The sequence below is a fragment of the Odocoileus virginianus genome, chromosome 3 (assembly GCF_023699985.2).
Source record: "Odocoileus virginianus isolate 20LAN1187 ecotype Illinois chromosome 3, Ovbor_1.2, whole genome shotgun sequence".
Taxonomy (NCBI): Eukaryota; Metazoa; Chordata; class Mammalia; order Artiodactyla; family Cervidae; genus Odocoileus; species Odocoileus virginianus.
In genome coordinates this window covers 28,832,127-28,857,005 of record NC_069676.1, presented here as the reverse complement: position 1 = coordinate 28,857,005, position 24,879 = coordinate 28,832,127, and the positions used below count along the sequence as shown (strand labels likewise).

General features: G+C 40.2%; 1 protein-coding gene across 5 annotated transcripts in view; it reads left to right on the top strand.

Moving 5' to 3' along the window:
* Window positions 1–24,110, top strand: part of ZNF475 (zinc finger protein 475) — a 61,161-nt gene extending 37,051 nt beyond the window's left edge. For 2 of the 5 annotated variants that reach the window (XM_070465117.1, XM_070465118.1), the window contains 2 exons: window positions 21,118–21,298; window positions 23,939–24,110. In XM_070465117.1, coding sequence (XP_070321218.1) covers window positions 21,118–21,298; window positions 23,939–24,090 — 333 coding nt within the window. In that variant the 3' untranslated portion in view covers window positions 24,091–24,110. Of the gene's footprint in view, window positions 1–5,125; window positions 5,277–9,564; window positions 9,710–20,616; window positions 20,729–21,117; window positions 21,299–23,938 lie in introns of those variants that run through there. The other 3 variants (XM_070465122.1, XM_070465121.1, XM_070465120.1) reach the window with 3 other exon arrangements.
* The last annotated feature ends 769 nt before the right edge of the window (window positions 24,111–24,879 follow it).

The following is a 24,879-nucleotide window of genomic DNA, read 5'->3' as shown; positions in this document are numbered from 1 at the left end:
ACTCAGTCACAACTGCTAAAATAGGCTGGCCTGGGCGCCCAGCTTCACAGGAGGATACCTCCTGACTCACTGAGTCTCCTGTCAGAACGGGAGGCCAGTGATGGCTGTCAGTGACTTTCATGTTTAGATCAGAGGGAGTCCGTCAAAACAAGGGCATCAAGAGGACACGACAGCTATGTCAGAGCATAGCCAACTCTGCTCCTGACCTGAAAAGGCACATGTCAGTGAGAAACTGGCACCCACCACCGTCAGATGTGCGTTGGCCTGTTTGGGGACCACACAGGCTCTAGTGGAGGGCATAGTAAGGTCATCCAACCTAGGGTCCCTTCAGCTGCCAGATCTGGAGCAAGCTAGGGTTCATTAAAATGGAGAAAACTCCTAGGCTTCCAAGAGGAATAAGACCTCTTGAACCAACAGACTTTATTCCTTCCCTTGAAAAGACATTTGCCACTGCATTGCGCTTTCGGCAGAAAGCCTCTCCCAGGGAACGTAGTTTTCTCTTGTGGTTGCGATTGGACTCTATCTATTGCTGTTTTTCTTTTCTTTGTATTATGTAAGATTTAGATACTGCAGTGAATCGTTCATTTCCATAAAGAAAACGCCCTGTGCATTATTGGATTTCAGAATTTCATCTGCCTGTGGCGGCCGACTTTTGGCTGACTGTGAGCATGGTTTTTTCAGTTCGGACGTTTGCTTCCTTTCTCCTCGTGCCAGTTAGAACAATTTCCCTCTAGAATCCTTGATCTGACTTCATGTTAGAATCAGCAATCTTGCCCAGTGTTTTCAGGGGGCTCAATCTCATAGTGAACTCAGGTGAGAAAAACATTTTCAGAATTATGACCACAGAACTTGGAAACAGTTCACTGCAGTTGGGCAACAATGACTGTTTCGCTGGCAGAGTGAGTTACCCTCCGCTCAGAGTGTTCCTCCTGCGTAGACTGGCTCGGTTCTCCGATGACAAATGCTCCTGTTACCCTTTGGTCAAATTTAAACAAACAAACACCGCCGAGATCCCTAAGACAATCCCCCCAACCCGTCATCAATGGGCATTCTGCGCCAGCGCTGCTTTGCCACTCACCACGGGATGGGTTTGAACTTATCCCGTTGCTTGTCATCCAAAATCTAAGACTGAATTCACTCTCTTTGATTGCAGTGACGTTGTAAGACACCAAGCAGTATGAAAGAGGAATGACGGCCACAAAGTGGATTTTTATTTAAAAGGGTTTGCTGTACTATTACGTGATGTCAGAGCAGCATCGCACTCCCCCTTTTCCCTCTAGGAGAAGCAAAGCCTGAGCAAGCAATATCCAATTTAGCAAGATTTTAAAAGTCATGTTACTTGCAGATGAAATTTGATATATAATGTGGGAAACTAGAGATTATCAGTTTAAAGTTTAACATGTGATCCTTTGATTTCTGTTTTAGCAAGCAGTGCCCTAAGTGATGCTGGAAGTGCAAGAATGAAGGTCACTATTGACCCTTATTTTAATATGAGTGAACATGTTTTAATATTTGCCTTTAATATTTGGGGAAAAGTTTGCCCTTTTCTATAAGCTGATAGTATTTCAGTCTTTGACTTAAGGCCCTCCTGGCTAACTGCAACACAGATTGATACTTAATTAAATATTACTACAACCCAGAATGAAGGCTTTGTTTAACTACCTTTTATTAGTTACATAATGCTTGGGGTTATTTTCTTATTATTTTGATGATAACATGTGAAACACTCTTTCTAAAAATCCGATACTATGTTATAAAATAGGCATTATTTTTCTTCAGGGAAGTCTTTTTTCTTTTTTTAAGGAAGATTTGTCTCTCTGACTGCAGTTTTAAGCTACCCTTAGCGTCCTAGAGGTCTGAGCTGCAATCCCGTCAGATACGTCTCCAGCATCTGGTGCTGCCATCTGCTGTTTTCTTTCAGAGTAATGCCTTCCACCCTCAAAAATATTATTTATTGCCTTTCTATCTGTGTTACTTCCAAATATATTTGAGCACATGCCCTTATAATACAAATTCCATTTATTTAGGACTACAGTTATGTATTTGGTTTATCATCGGTGCTGTTCCATCGCTAAGTATCTCATTCTCCAAAGGCAAACCTCTTAGTTAGAAAGTCACAATCAGAGACTCGGAAAGACTCAGAGGGGCAGAGTGGATGGGCTCACGTCGTGCAACACTGTTAAGGTGTGTGTGTGTGTGTGTGTGTGTGTGTGTGAGAGGTAAAAGTGCTTGTGCTGTGTGCTTAGTCACTCTGTCCTGTCTGACTCTTTGCAACCCCATGGACTGTAGCCCACCAGGTTCCTCTGTCCATGGAATTTTCCAGGCAAGAGTACTGGAGTGGGTGCCAACTTCCCAATCCAGGTAAAAAGTATTTGGAGCTTATTAGGAGGCATGCAGTAAAGGGAGATAACTTGTACTGAATGCATTTATGGTCGGTACTTTATATTGATATTCTCATTTTAATCTTCATAATATTACTATAAGACAGCTATTGTCTCCCTACTTGAGGTTTAGCACCTAACGTAGAGTCACACGATAGGTTCAGTCGTGGGTATCAGAGCCAGATGTGTCTAACTCCAAAGACCCACACCTTTTTATGTCAACAAAGAGAGAAGCTTACGTGTCATATGAAAAGGATGGGGCTATGCTGCCAGGCTTATGAGTGTTAGTTAAGCAGGGTTAAGAGAATAAAATTTGTTCATTCAACAGATCATTCTTGTTAGGCTTTCTTGAGCTTCCATGGTGGCTCAGAGGGTAAAGCATCTGCCTGCAATGTGGGAGACCTGGGTTCGATCCCTTGGTCAAGAAGATCCCCTGGAGAAGGAAATGGCAACCCACTCCAGTACTCTTGCCTGGACGGAGGAGCCTGGTGGGCTACAGTCCATGGGGTCGCAAAGAACTGGACACGACTGAGCGACTTCACTTACTTACTTTGGACTAAGTACTAAATGTCGAATCATTAAAAAGACACAGTTCTTGATCTCATGGAGTTTTTAGCCTTATGGAAGAGGTGATATGAAATAAATAAAAATAAATATAAAATTTCAAGTTGTAATGTGACAGTCTAACGGTGGGAGGTAGACATTCAGGTTCTTGGTTAGAGAAAACCTCTAGGAGGAGGTGACATTTCAGTTGCGACATGGAAGGTGTGAAAACATTAGCCAAGAGGGTGTCAGGGGACGGGAAAGGCAGGAGGAGGAGACATTCTGGCCAGGAGACGTTCTGTGCGAAGGCCTTGAGGTAAGAAAGATCTTAAAGTGGAACTAAAAAGTCCACAAGTAGAGTCAAATTAAGGGAAGGGCAGGCACACACGATACAGCTGTGGGAACAGCAGAAGTGCCCAGTGGACACAGGGACGCCCGTTATTCAGCTGCTGCAGGAACCCAGGTGAAAGAGGATGAAAGCCTAGCCCAGGGGGTTGATATCAGAGATAGAAACAAGGGAGAGTGGGCAGGACCTGAGAATAGTTGGGATGTGGAGGAGTAAGGGACAGGGTTGAGGATGACTCCCAGATTTCTAAATTGAGCCACTGTACCAGTTGTATCACTTTCTAAGACGGGAAAAACTTGAGAAACAGATAGGCTGTTGTGGATGAAGACCAGTTGTTCCATTCTGGATGTAACTGAATTCACAATGCTTGTGAGACATTTTAAATAGATCTGAAAGAATGGTGAAAGTTCTACAGTGGGTGGAATTGGGTAAGCACAGAACGTATGTGTAACCGGTGAGGGGTAGAAGGACAGTTTTATTTGTGATGAATGTATATGTCTTAAGTTATTAAACACAACTAACAGACATTGATAGAGGAATATTTCAGCCAAGATAATATCTTAAGACAGTGCAAGCAGATGGAGATCTATTTATGCTGTATCTCTATCATTCATTGAAAATCATTTTTTGTTATAGTCATTTGTAACTATAAGACTTTATTATTTTCTTCCCAAATAGAAACTAAAATTCCTATGAGACTGGCAAAAAAAAAAAAATGCTTGTGAGACATCTAACTAGATAAGTCAAGCTGAATATATAAGTTTGAATCTCAAAAGAGGAAGGGGGCTGGGATATACATTTGTGCATTGTTAATATATATTTAAAGTCATCAGAATGAGTGTAGGGCTCAAAAAATCAACCCAGGACTGACCCTGAAGCATTACAGTATTTAGGGGTTAGAGGAGAAGGAGCTGGAGAATGACTGACTGGAAATGCTGGATAAATGACTTGAGAGTATGGTGCCCTGAGAACTGTGACAGGAGGAAATGTGGAGAATAAGGGTGTGGGGAATGGTATGCAATGCACAGAGGTAGGATGAAGGATGGAGCAAGGTGAATGCCAGAAAATCTATTTGATTTGGCCATGTGGATTTAGTTTGACAAACTTGGAGAGAAAACATTCAGAGTCATGATGGGGGCTGTGGAGTGTATGGGGATATTGGATGTGTTTTGAGAGAAATTTGGCTTAGAGATCAGGAGAGAAATAATAGGTAGGCTAGAAATAGAGATTTTCAGTTAAGAGAGGCTCCCTTAAAAGATGTGAGCTTGTAGACTATATGTGATTCTTTTGGATCAGGAGCCAGTAAAGAGAGGAAGGTTAAAAAAAGCAGGAGAGGGGATAAGAGCAAATGTAAAACTTGAAGGAGAAACAGGAACCAGGGCTGGGGTTCCAACCTGTGAAGTGGAGGGGTTTAGTGCCAGGGGATGTTTCTCTATTTCAGGGGGAGGTTGAATGCAAGTGAAGGCAAGTTTGTAGGCTGTTGGTGGGAAGATAAAGGAGCTACAGTAGGTTAGCTTGTATTTTCTCAGTGAAATGCCAGGTGGGCTTATCAGGACTATCAGATGAGGAGGAGAGATGTGTAAAGAGAGAGAGAAAAGTGAATCTTAAGGGTCTCCTTGGTCCTTTGTTCATGCCTTCGGTTAAGCTGAGTTTCTGAAATCAAGACTAAGGCTCCTAGAACCATTTGCCTCTGGTTCCTAAACACAAGAATGACTTGAAACTCTTCAGAAGTGGTAGAAAAAAGCTCAGTGTGGTCCTTCTGGTGGTTCCTACTCATACAGTCATCTTCAGAGGCCCTAGTTCACCTACTCAGACTCAGCAGTGCTGATGTCATGAAAACTAGGCTCGACCTCACAAACCACCCCCTGATGATGCTGCCAGCTGGGCCACCAATAGCCAGCTCCACATGCCATTTCTTCATCTTTTCTTGGTGCCAACCATGCCTGAATATCAGGGCAGCATTCTAGGATCCCGCGGCTCTCAGGTGAACTAAGCGCAACTTTAAGGTAACAAGACCATTCTCTTCTACACTGATGGCTCTCGAAGCCAAATCAAAGGACTCTATGTGTGTATACAGGGTGTGTGAATTGTGTTTGAGGGTGAGAGTTACACATTTTAGAGCAACAGCATCATCAGTGAAATTGATATATAGCTTCCCAACATAGAAATTTGAAATTAATACTCACCTATACAAATTCACCGACTCGATGGGCATGAGTTTGAGTAAACTCCGGGAGTTGGTGATGGACAGGGAGGCCTGGTGTGCTGCGATTCATGGGGTCGCAAAGAGTCGGACACGACTGAGAGACTGAGTTGAACTGATACAAATTATACTCTAACATATTCATTTTTAAAATTTAACTTAATTTTTATTATATTTATTTTTTAATTGAAGGATAATTGCTTTACAGAATTGTGTTGGTTTCTGTTCAACATATTCATTTCTAAAAGCCTCAAATTATAATTATATATCACATAGCCATAGAGAGAGGCCATAATAGATATAGCTACCTCTCTCAGAGCCCAAAGATGAAAGCAACAATAGATGGTCATGTATGTAACAATAGGTGCTCCAGTATGTGCCTCTCTGCTTCTCTGAAAAGAAAAATACTGATTGTAGCCTCTGTGAAAGGAGAGGATCACATATTACAAATTCAAATATTATTTCAAGCCTAAAATGAACAGAACTACAATATGCTGTACTCTCAAGGAATTTATCTAGCTTAAACGATTTCATGTGTCTTCCTAAGCCTCCTCTCCATGTTATTCTCATCTCCCTTCTTCCAGTCCCAAACACACACATCCACATTTTCCAGTGATAGATGCTTAGGAAACCTTTATGTAATGACTGAATGGATATACATAGTTCTTAGAAATCCATATTCCAAGGTCAACAATTAAAATCTCTCCCCAAATTCTTAGCACTCCACCAAAGGCAGTGTGACACAACCTTGTAAAAGTTCCATTGAAATGGAGATAATTGTTCTATGAACAGGCTTTCACTGCTAGATGTGAGGACAAGTACAACTTTATGAAAAACAAAATCATTGAGAGAATTTGACATAGGACTAATTCTTTTACTTTCCCTTTATATTATGTAACTCATCTCCTTCTTACATCCATTGTCTCACATATTTTATCTTTCTGAGGCTCTTATAGGCCGAGAAGCTTTATTGTTTGGTCACTAAGTCATGTCTCTTTTATGACCTCATGGACTGTAGCCCACCACGCTCCCCTGTTCATGGGATTTCCCAGGCAAGAGTACTGGAGTGGGTCACCGTCTCCTTCTCCAGGGCATCTTCCCAACTGAGTATCAAACCTGTGTCTCTTGCATTGGCAGGCAGATTCTTTACCACTAAGCTACCAGGGAAGCCCTATAGGGAGAAAGAAGCCCTGCAAAATTGAAGAAGGGTCTAATAAATGGAGGAACTCAACGAATTTCCAATAATCCTACTCCAAGCATCAACTCTGATGCCATGATCCTGTCATTAAAAGTCCCTAAGCAACTTTCACATCTACCTTTGTTTAAGCAGAGAAGGTAAAAACATAAAGAGATCACTTGTCCCAAACTAAAGCTTCAGGAAACCAGAGGTCGAGGGAAGAGAGAGGAAAGGGAGAGATTGGAACCAAAAACTGGTAAGAAAGGAGAAGACAACAAATAACAAAACTGTTTCTTAAGGATGGAATCCTTTCTGTCTTATATCCAAGATGATATCTTTCTTCTTTTCATTGGAAAACTTCTTTCCTGGGCCTTTCCCAGAGCTGGGGGCCCTCTAGCATACAAGCTGTAGACAAAAGCAGGCTTTAGAAATAACCCTGCTCCCATGTTCCAGGTCAGATAGTACCCCTGCTGTCCTTTTTATTCTCTCAAACTTAAGAAGCTGGAAAAACTGAGTGCCTGCCACAATTATTAGGTTTTTCCTGTCTTCCCCCATTGCTTCGTTTTACCCGTGACCCGGAAGCCGTCTGAATATGAAGGTCAGGCCTGGAGCCAAACTGAAGAGCCCAGGAACCAAACAGCAGGGCCACACCCATTTTCTTCAGGGAAAGTTGTTCTTACCAGACTTTGCCAAGAGGTTGAATCCATACCAAAAACACCTCACTTTTCAACCAATATCTTTCCAAGGGATCAGGAAAAAAAAAAACAAAACACTTATCTCAAATGTGAAAAGAAAAAAGAAAAGGAAAAAACTTTAGCTAAGAAACTGTATTCCTTTCATAAACAGAAGCTCTCATTTGGATTTCATTCTTTGACTTCTATTTTTCAGCCTTTGTTATCTCAGGACGAGCAAGTAAATAACTAAAATGCCAAGCATATATTCAAAATACCAATAGTTTGTTTTTAAAAATCAGGTACATGAAAATCCTCTAATGTTAACAGCATTTCCAAATGAATGGCCAAGTCTTTCTTATTGTCAAAAGGAGCAAAACAAATCCCCAGATCACATGTAGCAGACTCTTTAATAGTTGGCCAATAGACAGGCTGGATTGGAAAATTCCTTTACGTGGCATCCAGTGATTTCCAAAAACAATTTAATTTCAAACAACGATCCTTCCAGATGTGACATTTGGGTAAAATTGTTTGAAAACACTAGAAGTAAATGTGGTTTTTAGACAATTAAACTGCAATTGTTGAGGTTTGAGACTGAACTACACAGTTACTCCTATATAATAAAATGCTATTGATACTTTTTCTGCATATGTAGGACATGCCTGGGGGGAATGGAGACTTGATTATACACTTTCAAGCTCAGTCAGTTTGCTTGAAATTGTTTTAAATGGCCACAGGCAAAGCTCTGATTTTGGGAACGGCTTTGGGTCACCTGGATCTCCTTTCCCTTTCATCACCTTCAGCATCCCCTTCTACCCTTCACAACCGCCGTCCTTTGATATTGTTGGAAGGGGGTTGGGAAAATCTGATAAAATTCTTCATAGAAAACTCTCATAGGACTATTTGCATTTTGAAAGAGGATCTGGGGGGGAAACAGTTTAATCCAAAGGAATGAGCTTTTGAGGTAGTCCAGAGAGCAGAAGTAGGAATTTTGTGGATTTCTCTCAAATCCCATGCAATGGCTGACTATGCATGATATTCAGCTGACCATGGATGACCTTCCCCCTCGTTTCTAGAAGCTGCAGAAATCAAACAGATCTGGAATCAGATGACAGATACACAGTGAAATCACACATCTCTGAACAAATGATTTCTCTCTACCTCAGTTCCTCGCAGCAAGAGGTTAAACATGAGAATACCTGTGAAGAACCTGGGATCATGTCTGACGAACAACCACATGTCAATACCTTCCTCTCTCCTTCGCAGTCGCAGTGCAGGCAGCCTGAAGACCTAATGGCTGGGTGAAAAGCAATCTTACCATTTACTAACAGCTCAGTACCTCAGTCTCCTGGTCTGTAAAGTGGGAATACTGCATTTTATCCAGAGCATTATTGTGAGAAGTATTCAGATAAATCATCGTTAAGTGCTTACTACAGGGACTGGCACTTAGAAAGTGCCTTGTAATTGTTAGCTGCTTCTTGGTCAGACATTTTCGATATTGGGACATACACAAGGATTCCCTTCTATTTTATATTGGAGTATGATTGCTTTCCCAGCGGTACTAGTGGTAAAGAGTCCACCTGCCAGTGCAGGAGACATGAGTTGCGAATTTATCCCTGGAATGGAACAACCCCCTGGAGGAGGGCACGGCAACAGTCAGTATTCTTGGCTGGAGAATCCCATGGACAGAGGAGCTTGGCGGGCTACAGTGCATGGGGCCGCAGAGAGTCAGACACGACTGAGTGACTGAGCCCTCAAGCAAGCATAGTTGCTTTACAATATTGTGTTAATTCCACTGTACAGCAAGGTGAATCAGCTATATGCATACACACATCCCCACTTCCTTGGATTTTCTTCCCCTTTAGTTTACCACAGAGCATTGAGGAGAGGTCCCTGTGCCATACAATCCGTTTTCAGTTGTCTATTTTATACATGGTAGTGCATATATGCCAATCGCAAATCTCCCAATCCCTTCCAACCCCTCCTCCCCTCTTGGTAGCCATACTTCTGTTCTCCATGTCTTACACTAGAATTTCTAAGAGGTTTTGCTCTTTTTTCCTCAAGTATAAGGAAGAAAAACTTTCCCTCTTATTTCCCCATCTGACCTCACGGCATGCTATGATATGCCTTGTGCACTCACCACAAACATTTCAATTATTTGGCCTAATAGAAGGGATAAGGAGTGTGGAAAATCTAAAACAGGAGCTGTGGCCCAAATTCTTTATGTTCATTTTGTCAAGCAGAAAGAGGAACACTGTGAATGGAACGACACCCATTCAAAAGGTGCACAGTCACAGAGCAATTCCCTCGGGCCTTGGCAGGGTGGTCACTGCTTTAGACAACCTGGGTTCCAGCTAGAAGTGAGGGAAGCAAAAAATCCTCCAGCTGGTAAGTGACTTGAGGGTCGTGCACAGTTCCTGGGTGCTCTTGTGCTCTTGGACTCTCCCCCCTTCATAGAGGGGCTTCTTTTGCCTATGGATAGGTTTCTAGCTTCCTGTCAAGTTCTGTTCAAATTGCCGAAGTGCTTATGTTCAAAGAGAGCAGGGAAATTTCAGTGTGACAATCACTAATATATTGCTGCCTACTTATTTTCTAAAGCAGCTGCCCTACTTCTTAAATTCCAGAGCCAGAGGTTCATTCCTTTGACTCAAAGCACTGATTCCATAGGAAATCCCAGCTAAAATGCAAAGATCCCCTAGATAGGGAGCAAACCATGTCTAGCCACTGGCACATTCATGCAAATTAACTAAGTTTAGCTCATTTCTTAGAAATTAAATAGAAGGCAAATACCTTTTGTTGAGGAGATAAGTGGGGCACCCTGAATATTCACTGAAAGGACTGATGCTGCAGCTGAATTTCAGTTCCAATATTTTGGCCACCTGACGCAAAGAGCCAACTCATTGGAAAAGACTGATGCTGGGAAAGACTGAGGGCAGGAGAAGAAGGAGGCAACAGAGACTGAGATGGTGGGATGGCATCACTGACTCAATGGACATGAGTTTGAGCAAACTCCAGGAGATGGTGAAGGACAGGGAAGCCAGGCATGCTGCAGTCCATGGGTTCGCAAAGAGTCGGACATAACTGAGAGACTGAACAACAACAAAGTTGAAGAGAGAGTGGGAAAACAGGCTGCTCAGTCACAAGCTCATATGCTTTCAGGGTTTGGCAGCTGCATGTAGGGCCATAGGGCATGGTGAAGAGTACAGTATCCATGAGAGTAAGTCCCACCTAAGGACATTCACATTTGAAACTTCTAAGAGCATCATGCCAGTCAAATAAAACATGAATGTCCATTGGCTGAAACTGTGCTGAGTCCCTCAGTTTACAGTCTGAAATCCAGGATATGAAGCAGAAAGGAGGTAGTTCTATGGCATAGCTTGGGTGCGATGCTGTAAAGAGGACAGCCTGGTCACAAAGGACCCAGGACACAACCCACAGAGTTGTAGTTGAGCACAGGGGCCAGGCACACAGGCTTCATGCCGGGGCTCAGGGTAACTCAGCTGCCAAACACCATCTGGATCACCTGTGGGAGACTCCAGAGCGGTGAGGCTTTTCTTGTGGATCAGATATCTGGGAGCCAAAGCTTCTAAGAATTTTCAGGACCACAAAAATGTCCAGGATCCTAGAGAGGTTTCCCATCTGGAGCACAATCTTCAGAACTAATCAGTGTGAGTTCAAACATATCAATGGGCAGGGAGGTCAAGGAGGCTTACTCCAGGCACCAAGTCCCTTTCTTCCCTTGTTTCTTGACTAATTTCAAGGGGAATGGGCTCTGTGCACCCCGGTTAGGGGTCTGTCAACCCGACTTACTGCCTCAAGCAAAGAGCTTAGGGAAAAAATTAAAAATATTTCCCAAATAAAGGTGGTGAATTTAAGTACAATCATTCCCTCCATTAGGGCTAGTTCTGATTCTGTCTCCAGCACAGTGCCTGGCACATGGCCTGTAATCAGAGTGTTCTTCCTCAACAGCAGCATCTGGGCTACACTTGAACCACCTCCTGAGTTGCGGTCCTTTCTTCCCAGTGCGTTTCCAGTTAATGCCAGTCTCATCTGCCGACTGAGTCTCAGCCGTGTTTTCGGCAGAGATCTCTGGTTTCTTTCTGCTCCCAGTGCAACTTCAATATCAATATTTAGAACAATTGCTTTATTGGCTTTCATGAAGTTGAAATGTCTATGATTCAACCCAGATACGTGCAGAAATGACCAGACTGTGCTCATGACCAATCACACTCCATCTGAGATACAAAGTGCACACCAGCATCCAGGGCCGATTCTAGGCCAAGTCCTGAGACAAGAGGGCAAGGATTGTCCTGTGTATGCTTTCCCATGGTCACCATTTTAAAATATTATATCTAGTGACTTGCATCATTACAGATTAATGATCACAACTAAGATGGTTTGAAAGTGTCTTAAGGTGGGTCACTTTTTCCTATTTTGACTCAAAGTGGTGGTTCGGGGCACAAAGACTGTTTCCTTTTCAGGATGTTCCCACACTTCCAGTTTCCCTGATCTCTTTTTGACTCAGGTTAATCAGTGTCCACAAATGAACACAGGGCATGTGGCTGTGTTGTTACAGGGATGTTATCATGCGATCTAGAAGGGGAAGAAAGGACCATTAAACTTGCAGTAGTGTTTGTTTCTAAGTAATGTGTGAAATGTGTTACTTGGGGGAAAGAGCCTGGCATTTTATTTACATACATATTTGGTAATAAAGACATCTTTTACATTTTGATATGGCTGCTTTGTCCCAGCCCCACTAAAATAGCCTCTCCAAAACCAGCAAGTCAGATACTTCAATGACAGCAAATAAATCCAGCTAACTGTAGCCTTACAACGTGCAAATGTAGGAGGTATCCTTTGTTCCCTGGTAGCAGGTAGATAATTATACCTGTGACCTTTTAGAGGCACAGGGTGGGAAAGCATTTGGGAGGTTGAATGTTAGACAATGATTTCTCAGTCCAGTCACAGTCGGCAACATAGACCCCAAGGAATGGTTCAGTCCATGCATTCCCCAAACCAACTTTTTGACTGTCACTTTTCAACACAAGATGGCTCATTTCAAAACAAGATACCTTACAAGTCTCATCCAGTTATTTGTGAATTCATTTTTTGGTGAATGCAAGCAAGCCAGGGAAACAAGTCTGAATAAAATAAAACTACCAGGAAGAGCTATCTTATGTTATGGTGGAAACAGACTTGTGCTAAATCCTGTGTTCAGATTATTTTTCCAGGCCTTTGTAACTGAATTCTAGGATTTCAGTTAAGTTGCATCATGCAAGTATTTAACTAATACATTCAACTATAAATGATTGACAAAATAAGATAACATTATTGGAATAATGTAATTTAAGATAGTCAATATCTTCATTTTGCATTGTATATTGATTTTATTCTATGCAAAGCTGTATTCATTCCTAATGTTAATTTTAATGTCAATTACTAATTGGTTATACTACTAACCTGTATTATATACAACACCTTAAATATCATCACCATCAGTCATTTCAGAAAGTAATTTGGACTCCACTTGATTTTTCCTTTTAGAACTGCTTTTATTACCTAATCTCTGCCTAAGTTTTGCCTCTGAAGTTGATTTTTTTATTGTTTTATTATTCTTATAAAAATGACACAAGTTCATTATAAAAATTCGAGCTGTTATAAAAGTATAAAATTAACATAAAAATGACCCACAATTTAGGTTGACCTTAGTGAATATCATTCCAGACATCTGTCTATGTAAATAACATATAGACATGCATATTTTCATTGAAGTGAGGTCATCATATCAAAGTTATTATGATAAAGATAATATATTTAATTGAATTTGACAATAAGAGCCAAATGAAACTGATGATATTGCTGAACTTCAGAAAAATATTTCTTCACTAAAAGAGTGTTAGTTTTTAAAGGACCCACCAACATTAAAAAACAAAGTTTTTAAAGGACCCACCAACATTAAAAAACAAAGATAAATTATTAAAGAATTCATTTTAAGTTTTCACTCCATATTTTAATATTATATTGATTTAATTGACTGCCATGAAAGTTGGAGAATTTAGTATCATTAGCATCCTTTCACCTCTCCCTCCCTCATCAATTTTTGCAAGGTATTTTTCTCAAGACATGTTGCCTCTCTATTCTCTTTTCTAACCATAATTTCTATAGTCATTTTACCTCAGTTCTGTGTTTAAATGGATTCATTGCCAGTCTTATAAATTCATATTTCTCCATATGGTTTCACAGTTTTAATATTTCTAAGCTTTATTTTTGCTGTTTTGATTTCATCTCTTGATTGCTTATATTTTATGAATTGATGTTTTTCAAAGTGTCTGTGTAGTTTATTGACTAAACAGGAACATTTGAGAGAGTGAAAGAGGGCAGTATTAACATTAGTCAAGGCAACAGGTACATTAAGGACTATTTTACACAAAGCAGAACTTAAGACCTTCCTAAAACCAGAGGTGGTATATTTCACAAGGTCTTGCAGGCTTCCACTCAGTACTTTTAGAGGCATTTAAATGGTGCCAAATGATGCCTTGCACAAAGGAGCATCTATTTGAAAGGAAAAGTTTGGCTCTGACCAAAGGGCCAACCATTCCCTTCATGGGACTAATGGATGGGCTTTAGGGAGTCCACCAGTCATTCTAAGTCATATCCATGGTTCTCCATACGTGTACGGTTTCTGGGGAGATGGCCATTCCACCATTAGATTTTCAAAGGGGCTAATGGCTCCATCTATGTTACTAATTGATATTTTACAACATATCTCCCCAAAGTTACATCATTGGAGAATGTTCTCCTAACTCTCTTATAAATAACACCACACAACTATAATTTCACTTATTACTACTTAGTATTTATTGTGTGGTTAATATAAGAAATGACCGAGTGTGGAGTGTTTCTGATCCTCTGTAAAACTGCTGGTAATCAATTTGGGTGTGTGCTGTGTGCTGAGTCATGTCCAGCTCTTTGCGGCCCCCTGGACTGGAGTCCACCAGGCTCCTCTGTCCATGGAATTTCCCGGGCGAGAATACTAGAGTGGGCTGCCATTTCCTACCCCAAGGGATCTTCTCGACCCAGGGATCAAACCAGCATCGCTTGCATCTGCTGCATTGGCAGATGGATTCTTTACCACTGTGCCACCTGGAAAGCCTCAATAATAACTTCCACTTTAGTTTTTAATATCTCTTTCAATAAGGTTCATGCAATAGTAGTTAACGTTAGGACTATTTTTTCCTTCTGACCAGTTGTTATATGTCCTTTTATAAGCTCTATTAGCTATTTAGTTGTGTGGTTCACTGTGGTTTTCTTTCTGCCTGAACACTTAGGGAGGTCACTGAAAGCTATTTGAAATGATTTGAAATAGGTATTCTAGTCTAGGTTTTCTGAAACTATGTCCATTCCTCATCTATCAACACCTCAAGGTTATCCACTAAACCACTCTTTTCTAGATCCTTATTCTTTCCCTTTTGACTCAATGGTGATACTACAAACTAAAAACAAATGGATGGATGACAAGTCATCTACACTGATTAGGAGGAAAGCTGTTAAATGTCCACTTTCCTTTGTGTTGCATAGTCTTGGCCTAAAAGATGGAACATGAGGCATTCCTGACAGAGAAAAGACATTAACTAAAGAGAAAAAAAAGGCTGCATGGAAAATAGAATAATAATTCCAATAGTGGCCAGAAAAATGATTAAAAACATATGAAAGTTAGTTGAAAGAAATATACACATATGAAAACTTCCCCTGAAGTGTTCAATTGCCTCTGGCTACATCCAACCTAAACAGACTTTCCCAGGACACTGAAAGAACAAGAACAAAATGCAGTGAGCCCTAATAAATTTGCTGTGTGGGGGCATTTATCAATAGTTGCCCCCCAAAAAAACAGTTCACATCAGAAATAGTGCTTATGTCGATTCAGAGATTAACTTTTTAAACTATCTTTTTACCCTGATGTTAAAAAAGTAATGCCTCATTCCCCAAAATATGATCTGAGATGTTCACAGTAAAACTGTTCATCTAATCCTTTGCTCTGCAGAAAATCTAGACAGCTTGGCTTCGTCTTTGCCACACCCCCTTTCATAACACTTCCTAGAGCTGACTGGCCCTGGCAGTGCCCATGTATACAAGCTCCCTGGGCATACCTTCCCACGCCCGTGCCTCGCTCAGCTATGCCCGTCACAGTAGCACACTAGCCAAGAAGGGGCCTTCTCCTCTTTCCATCTATAATTTGGTCCCTTCTTCGTATCTTCTTAATCCCCCACACATCAACTTCCATCTGAAAACATAAAGAGGCTGAAGAGTAAAACCTTGGCAAATAGGGCAGCAGCAGTAACCACAAGTTGATTTTTCAGCTTCCTCTGAAATTTCAGACTGACAGTTGTGAAATTAATGAACAGTAAGAGGTTCTCTATCTCCATTCAGACCCATGGGGATGGATTTTTCTCTTCAGCTGTGTGTCTGGGTTACTTGCACTTCCCTGGAGCATGGCTTTAAAAGTAAGATGCTCAAAACTTAAGAATATGGAGTAGGTTGCAAGTTCAACTGCAGTTCAACCGCAAATACAGAGCATGGGGCAGGCTTTGGAAAATACAATACAGCATATCTTAGCCTTTTTATGGTATTAATTTTCTCCCACATCCCTGTAAGTTATTTTGTGCATGTCTTCTAGCCTCTGTGTCTGCCTATTCTCTTCTAATTTTTCCTTCCAGAAGAAATCTTATTAAGACAATGTGACATGAAGGTCTTTGTTTATGACCCATACCATTTATTTTGCTTACATGCTTGGTTAAGGTTCATACTTTACATATGGAATTTTAATAAATTCATTATTCTCAAAGTCAAAAGAATAGCTCTCATTTTAAAACTTAAAAAACCTGCATTTGTCTTTCAAGTAAGTAAATATATACAAATAGTAAGGAACTTTTGACTGTTTTTTCTGCTTTATTCTTTCTCGTAGGTCTTGAATTCCCCAAATATTTTTAAAGTCACTTTTCAAGTGTCAGACTTTGCTACATGGCTAATTAGAGGGAAGGATAAAGAACTATTTCATTATTTTGATGAACATAGTGTATTCGCATAGATCCGTATAGAAAGATAGAATAAAAATATTTTTCCTCAAATAATGTGTTCTTTTAAAGACTCAGATCATCCAGGAAGTAACCCCACTTTCTGTTTTGCTTGGTCTGTATTCACTGCAGATTTACTCATCTCGAATCTGTTATTTCTGCTTGGGCATTCAGAAATATAAATGTGTTTCCTTCTGATGTTGATCTCGCCCCGTGCTTTTTCCACTGCAGGTGTAACCCCCAACAATCTTGTTAAAAGCAAACTGATTCTAAAACATGCATGCACTTTACCATATTTTATGGTCCCCAATGGAGACCACACCACCAACTTAAGTTGGTTCTGCTTTCATGCCACCCAGTGCTACTTGAGAAATATTGAAAAAAGTCATTTAATTTCACTGAAATTTCTTGCAGCTCAACTTAACTGGACCTTCTCCATTATTCAGTATTCTTCCCTAACTGAGTCACTGTTACATTTCCCACAATGCTTAATCCCAGTATTTTTCACTATCCTATTTCCCAGGATTGGAATCTCTTCATTCTCTGAAGATTACTTTGCCTCATACTTAGAAGACTACATTCATTTTATATTAGCTCCACTAGTGCCTCCCTTCTCTACGATAACCTTTCTCTAAATCCATCTCTTTTATTTTTCTTCCTTTTTCCCTTTCCCATTTCTACACCCTTGATCCCATCTCCTTCTACCTCTTCAGAGACTTTTTCTATTATTATCTCTTTTCTCTTAGGACCACAGTTTCCTTCTCTCCTCCCCAGATACGTCTAACAACAACAACAAAGCAAATCTTTAACTCTACTTCTTTCTCAAATACCCTTTATGCAAACCTTTTGAACGTGTACTTCTCTTCTTCTTGACCTAACCTTTCACTCCTAACAGCTTAGTTTTTATTCTTTATCACTCCATTGGAACTAAATTATCAAAAGTCACTGGCTCATAGCCTACTGGCCACCACATTTCCCTGCCTTCCTCAACCACCCATTGCTCCTGGGAGCATTTGACAGACTCGATGATACCAACTTTCTGGAACCAGAATTGTTTCCAGAATTGTGAATGGAGTCTTTTGTCTCCATGCCCTGTTTCTTTAACCTTGAACTTGAACCTTTATCTCTTTAGGTTTCAATTTCCCCTGCTCAATCTTCTTATTGTAGATATTCTCCCAGGAATTTTTCTCCACTTACTGTCTATATATTCCTCTTCTGGAATTTTTATGGTTTTAAACCTCTTCTCTGTGCAAATAGCTCTGAATCCCACTAATCCTGAAGTATAGGCTTCTGTTTCTTATTTTGGCTGGGCTTATTCGTGTTTAAATTCCACTAATACATCAAACTCAACAGTTCCAAGACAGAATCTCTTTTCTCTCCTTCCCCAACCTGTCTTTTCCATTTTCTCCCTTTCTGTAACTGACATCAGCATCTTCCCTGTCATCTAGAATAAAACATTGGTGTTTTCTTGGACCCATGATTTACTTGGGTTTCCCTGGTGGCTCAGTTGGTAAAGAATCCACCTGCAATGCGGGAGACCTGGGTTCAATCCCTGGGTTGGGAAGATCCCCTGAAGAAGGGAACAGGCTACCCACTCCAGTATTCTGGCCTGGAGAATTCCATGGACTATTCCATGGGGTCACAAAGAGTCAGACATGACTGAGAAACTTTCACTTCACTTCACAGAGCCATGAATGCTCAAGCTCTCATAGATATGCTGCCCTGTTTTTTCTTTTAGATACTTTACAGCCACGCAAACTTTCCTGAATTGAAGTTACAGGCTATTTCCCTGCCTCTCTGCTTCCTATCACTTACAAAACAAAATCCAGATCTTAGCATGGCATTCAAAGTTGTTCACGGCATGGCTGCAGCCTACTTGTTCGGTTCTAGTTCCCAGTGCTAGACTGAGCATCAGGCAAACTGAATTATTCGCTATTCTCCATAATCACTTCCAGATTTCTGTCCATGGGGCTTTGCTCATGCTGTCTTTGCTCAGCACCCAAAAGTTTTCTCCATCCTTCCCAGCCTTTTTTTTGAACTTTTATTTATTTATTTTTGGTTGCACTGGGTCTTTGTTACCGCTCAGGATTTCTCTAGTTGCGGCGAGCTGTGGCTACTCTTTGCTGCAGTGTACAGGCTTCTGTTGCTGTCTGTTTTCTTGTTGTGGAGCATAGGCTTTAGGCACACAGGCTCCCCGGTTGCAGCCTAAGGGCCCAGTAGTTGCAGCTCATGGGCTCTAGAGCACAGACTCAGTACCTGTGGCACATGGGCCTAGCTGCTCCACAGCATGTGGAATCTTCCCGGACCAGAGATCAAACCTGTATCCCTTGCATTGGTAGGCAGACTCCTATACACTGTACCACCAGGGAAGTCCCTTCCCAGTCCTTATCATCTAAATTTTGCTCATTCTTCAAATGCTACCTCCTTAAAGCTTTTCCTGATCTTCACAACTGGGAGATTTCCAACATTTCCAAACTCTGAATTTAATACATTTTAATAATATAGTAATACTATTTTCATTGGCTTAGTGCTTATATGAAAAAATTTCCCTTCCTTTTACTTGTAATCTGTTTGTGTCTTTATGTTTACAAAATGTGTTTCTTATAAACAACATATAATTGGGTGTTGCTTTGTTTTATCTAGTCTGTCAACCCATGCCTTTTACGTGTGTTCTTTGGTCCATTTATAGTTACTCCAATTATAGATATATGTATGTATGTATGTGTACATACATACATACAAAGTGGTAGATTTTATTCTACATATATATACATATATATATATATATACACATGTAGGATATATATATATATATACATGTAAAATCTACATATATATGTAGAATAAAGATAAGATGAGAGGAACAGAGGATCTAAAAATAAAAATAAAAAGAAGGAAAGAAAAAAGGCAGGAAGAACAAATATGATTAAAACTCCAAAGTGGTAGATTTTATTCTACATATATATACATATATATATATATATATATATACACATGTAGGATATATATATATATATACATGTAAAATCTACATATATATGTAGAATAAAATCTACCACTTTGGAGTTTTAATCATATTTGTTCTTCCTGCCTTTTTTCTTTCCTTCTTTTTATTTTTATTTTTAGATCCTCTGTTCCTCTCATCTTATCTTTGTTTGGGTCATGGTTAACTCATCAATCCTTAAAAAAAAATTCTCTCTTCTCATTGATTTTTTTACTTATGCCTCTTGGCATGACTTTGTACTTTAGTGGTTATTATAGACACCAAAACATGCATCTTTAGCACATCACATTCTATGTTTAAAAAATTTAGAAAAATATCTAAGAATTCTATGACAATCTATTTCCAATTTTAGTCCCTATAATTTGTGTTCTTGTTTACTCTGACTTTACACAAAACAGAATATAAATTCCATATTCTTTTATTATTTTTCTTTAAAGAGGCCATGGTCCAAAGCAATTTTGTCATATATATGTACAAAAATACACACACATATGTGTCATATATATGTATAGTGTACTGCTTTTATTTGGGACTAGTACATGGCCTAATTCTCTAGCTTTACCATCACAGTTAGGCAGGCCCTATGTTCCTGAATTGGTGAGGGTTTCTCTCAATGTTCCTGCCTCTCTCCAGTGTTGGCCTGTTACCGCATTACTAGGTGTAAGACCCAGTGGGTGGGAAAGTGTATATAGACGATACCTGTACACTGCACGTCAGAAGAGTTCACACAGCTGTCCTGCCCTTATTTCTGTGGCAGACAACTGTCGTTTCTAACTCCTGTAAAGTTGGAGTGTGGAAGGTTTTCTTTTGTTTCTGCTGATCCACCCTACTGAGGCAGTGTTTTTTGGTTCATCAGTTTACCTTGCAACTTTGAGTATCCAATGGCTCAAAAATTTCTGATTTGTTCTCATTATTGAGGTGGGAGAAGTGTTTCTTGTAATGTTCTATATCCTAGACAGAAGCAGAAACTCCCTATTGGGTTATATACGTAAATCTTCCTCAGATTTGGTTCTTCCAGAAACAAAGGTTAAGAAAGGACAGGTGATCCCAGGAACCTCAATCAAGTAGTGAAAGAAGAAACAGGGAAGAGAAGGAAGTGTGTTAATGAGTAACTGTGTTGCAATCCCACTGGGGACTTCTGGAGGAAACAGCCTAAGTGGGCAAGCTGAGTCTTTATCCACCAACTCCCATCTGTGATTGATTAGTTGTCCTGTCTCTAGGTGAAGTCTAAGCCAGATCAAAAAAAGCAGAGGATCACAGGTGCAGCAGAAGCATTTTACATGAAGGAATGAGACAGAGGCTACAGCAGTGTCCGTCAAAAACTCTGTGCCTGTAAGGACATTTATTACTTTATTTCTCAGGCATATTGATGCACTGAGAAGACGATTCATACCTGATTTATCTTTGTATTCTCCCAGCATGGAGAATAGTCAGAAGACAATCAACCAGTATTTATCAAATGACAAAATACCTTTTATGAAGTACCAATATGTAAAATTCTGGCTAGTTCTTCATTTCCTATTCTCCTCCAAAAGCAACATCCTCACCCCCACCTCAGTCACTCAGACAATATATTTTTCTCTCAACTGCTAAAAAGGTTAATCTCACCAGAATGTTTAGATTTTTTTTTAATGTATTGATTTTTCTAGCTAATTTAAATATAGTATAATCGAAAGGTATAATTTCAAAACCTGCTAACAGGCATTTTGTGTTACTTGCAGCCAACAATGATAAGACGTCCACCAACAGTTGTTTGCTATATTTGCGGTCGTGAATATGGAACAAAATCGATTGCCATTCATGAGCCACAATGTCTGAAAAAATGGCACAATGAGAACAACTTGTTGCCTAAAGAGCTAAGGAGACCAGAACCAAAGAAACCAGAAGTCAGGACCATTACTGGTAAGTTTTTGGAAAACAAAAGACTTGGCTGTATAAGGGAAGACTTTCCTCCCTAAACTTAAAAGAGTAGAGGTATTCTTTTGTTACTTGCTCAAGCAACTGACATCAGCAACCTTTACTGTCTTGGAGTTCGAAATGCCTGATCAAAGAGTTGTTTCCGGATGCTGAGACACAAAGACGCTGTATCCTGGCAAACGGTACAAGGAGAGGGACTCACTGAAAATTGCTGTATTTCCCAAAAGTTACATTCATATATCATCAAACACAATACTGTACAAATGTGAAGCTTCACCTTTGGGGACATCTAGAAACATGTTTTCAAAGATGAATGTGTCTTAGTATTCAAAGAGCAGGGGTTCCATAGTGAAATGCTTACAAGGTCCACTGGTCAGATTCCACAACTGAGCACATTTGTCCACGTGTGGAAAAAGGGAAGGTGGGAACCATGGGAAACTGAGACCACTGCCTCTCTCTAAAGGAGACGGCTGCTACCCAATTCCAGCTGGTGTTATCCTTAAAAACTTAGCCTTAACTAACTTAACTTCACTGTGATGTATCTTTCAATAATACAAAAAAAACTGGAAATCTTGACTTCTATATGAAATGTCCAGATTTTAAAAATTTTGCAGTGAATACTTTGTAAAGCACTGCATAGGCCATATGAAACCTGAACTTAACAAACTGTCATGTGTGGCCTCATTACAGAGCCTTATACTTATTCATTTAGGGTGAGAATGAAGTAGTTCAGAGAATTTGCCATGCCAGCTCAGACTTGGTCATTGTCTACCATTGTCATTTTCTCTGTTGATCCCGTGATTCCTCTCAAAGGAAAACCATTCTTGGTTTTAAGAGAAGTATCATTCAGTTAATTGATTCTCTTTACATAACCACAGATTTACATATCCAGAAGGTACCTTGGAAGCCATTTATTACCAATTAGCTCAGAACACTCTTGTTAGACATGTGACCCAAAGAGAGTTTTCTAATAACCCAGACAGTAGAATCTAGATTGTCATGATAAAGTCCTGGGCTACCAGAACTCAACGACTCAAAGTCCTTGCCAAAAGTTGAACTCTGCATGCAGGTGGGAAGAAAGCTCGAGATGAAAATATCCATCTATTGAAATTAGAACATTTGCTCACAAAGAGATGGTTTACCTCTTTGAGACTCTCTTCCCATCATTTCTCAACTGATAAAAAATCTGTTTCCTTCACTCCTGATCTTCATCACTTTCTCTGCTTGAGCAGAGTTATCACAATTCTAGAAAAGAAGAGAAACACTGGTTTGAAAGCCCTGGAGAGTTCACCAATCTCTTGATTGGCTACAGATGGAAAAGCCAGGTCCTATAATTGCACTTTCTGCAATTTTCCTCTTGGCTCCATGCTACTGTTCTTAGGGAGCCCTTCCTCTCTGGGTGAAGAGAATTCCCACTACAAAGTAAAGGCACTAAAACTTTTAGAAATGTGATGACTCATCTTCAACTTTCCATGAATACTTGGGAATTTTTGAGCCCATATTAAAACTCATGAGTAAAGAGAAAGTCAGTACCATTCTTTTTTTAACTGGTTTAAAGCACTTGAAATATACATTCATATCCTGCATAGATAGTGACACTTCTTTTATTCAAGGGAGAAATACTAGATGGTCCTGTTGTGCTAGAGTTTAATTTCCCATGGAGGATAAAAAGAAAAAGAACATTAGTAGATTTGTTAAAGAATCTAACATTGGCTACGTTTGTATGAACCATAAATAGAAAAATCATATGAGAACTGCCTGAGCTTTAGTGAAAAAAATATATGCCGTGAAAATATTTTTTTTTAAACTATGTGATACATTTTTGAGTGCCTGGCTACATTTGGGAGGGTGCTTTTTTGGGGAAATTCTAAGACATAGTCAATTTCATGTACCAAAGCCATTCTATTTAAATAAGTTTTATTAAAGTTAAATCCCACACTGTTTCTCTAAAATAAAGCCATATGCCCTTTTTCCTATGCTCTGTCAATGAAGATTATACATCTCTCAGCTGTCTTTGTTGCTTTCTTAAGGACACTTCTTTTTGTCAGCTTAACTATCCTGTTTGCATTCTTCACTTTAATTACTTAAAGAATCTCTGAGTTTATGGCCATAAAGAGATGATAAATTTTTAGGATATAATTTGTCTTAAATTCACTTTCAACTGTCAGTTGTGGCCTCTAAAAACATTCTGAAAGATTACAGAAGAGAAAAATAGAGACATGTTCTTTTTCTTTTGAAAGGTTATATTTAGAGTCAACTGAAAGAAAGCCAAAAGTTATATTTGCAAGATAATAATGTGTAAACAAAGATGTTAATAATTAGTGAAGAATGCATATCACAACACATAAAACAACGTCTTCCCCTTTTTAAAATTCGAGGACTGAAAAACCTCTGGTTCAGGGCTAACGGTTCTCAGCCCTTAAGACTGAGCAGCACTTTTTTTTTTTTTGGCAAAAGTAATATAATTTGTTTAAAAGCCTCAGTCAACAGGTATTTCCTGAAAATACTTTCCATAAAAAGTAGAGTATGGTTCTCCAGAATGAAAACTGATCCATTTTCCCATTTTCTTTTTCTTTTCTTTCTTTGTTCTTTTTTTCCCCCCTCTGTTTTTCTTTAACTTTTCAGCCAAGGGTTTCTATGATCTCGATGCCTTAAACGAAGCTGCTTGGACAAGCGCCCAGAGCCAGTTGGTTCCCTGTAATATTTGTGGGCGTACCTTCCTGCCAGACAGACTGATTGTTCACCAACGATCCTGTAAACCAAAAGTCGCCAAGTAAAGCCCTTTCTCCCCACGAAAGAGTTACAGGCACTAAATCCTTGGGAAAGAGTTGGGGTATGGGGGGAAGGAGGAAAAGTGGGGGTGGAGTCGGGGAAGAAGAACTGGAATTGACCACAGGCGTGGAGCAGAGGACGCCCAGCTCCGGCGGCCTGCCGTGACCGCTGTGTCACCGCTTTGAACAAGCAGCCGCGTGCGTGTGCCTAGACACGCCGCGGGCCTCTCCGGAGACACGGGGATCGGGCAGAATGACACGTGGCCGCGCCTCTTCAGAGCTGGCATTTTTATCTCCAGGAAATCTCCGAGCCAGCTGTTGCCATTTTTTCTTCTGGTCTGTTTTCCCCGAACAAGATTCTGAACCTCACCGCTTAGGACTGTTATTCAGTGAACAGAGATTTTAGTGGGGGGGTGACTTCAGGCAACTCTTTAGTCCCGAGCAAAACTGGCTTCCCTCCCATCCCTGTGCTCTCTGAAATAACGTGCCCCTCCCTGCTTTTTCTGATCCAGGGAAATGTTTTTAATCGACTCAGTGAGTGGAATAATTCTTTTCTGTACAAAATTGTTCAACAGGAGAGATATATTAAAAAAAAAAAAAAAAGAGCTAAGGGCTTAAAACACTAGAACCGTACAGTACTCTTACTCCCTCGGTGAGAAATGCTACAAGAAGATTCAGGATCGACACCGGCCTCGTGTGCTGGGAGATCGCTGTGTGTGATTCATCACCTGGTGGAAACCGGCTCCCTCCACCTAGCGAAGTCCAGCGAGAGTTCCTTTCCTCTGCCCTCCTCGG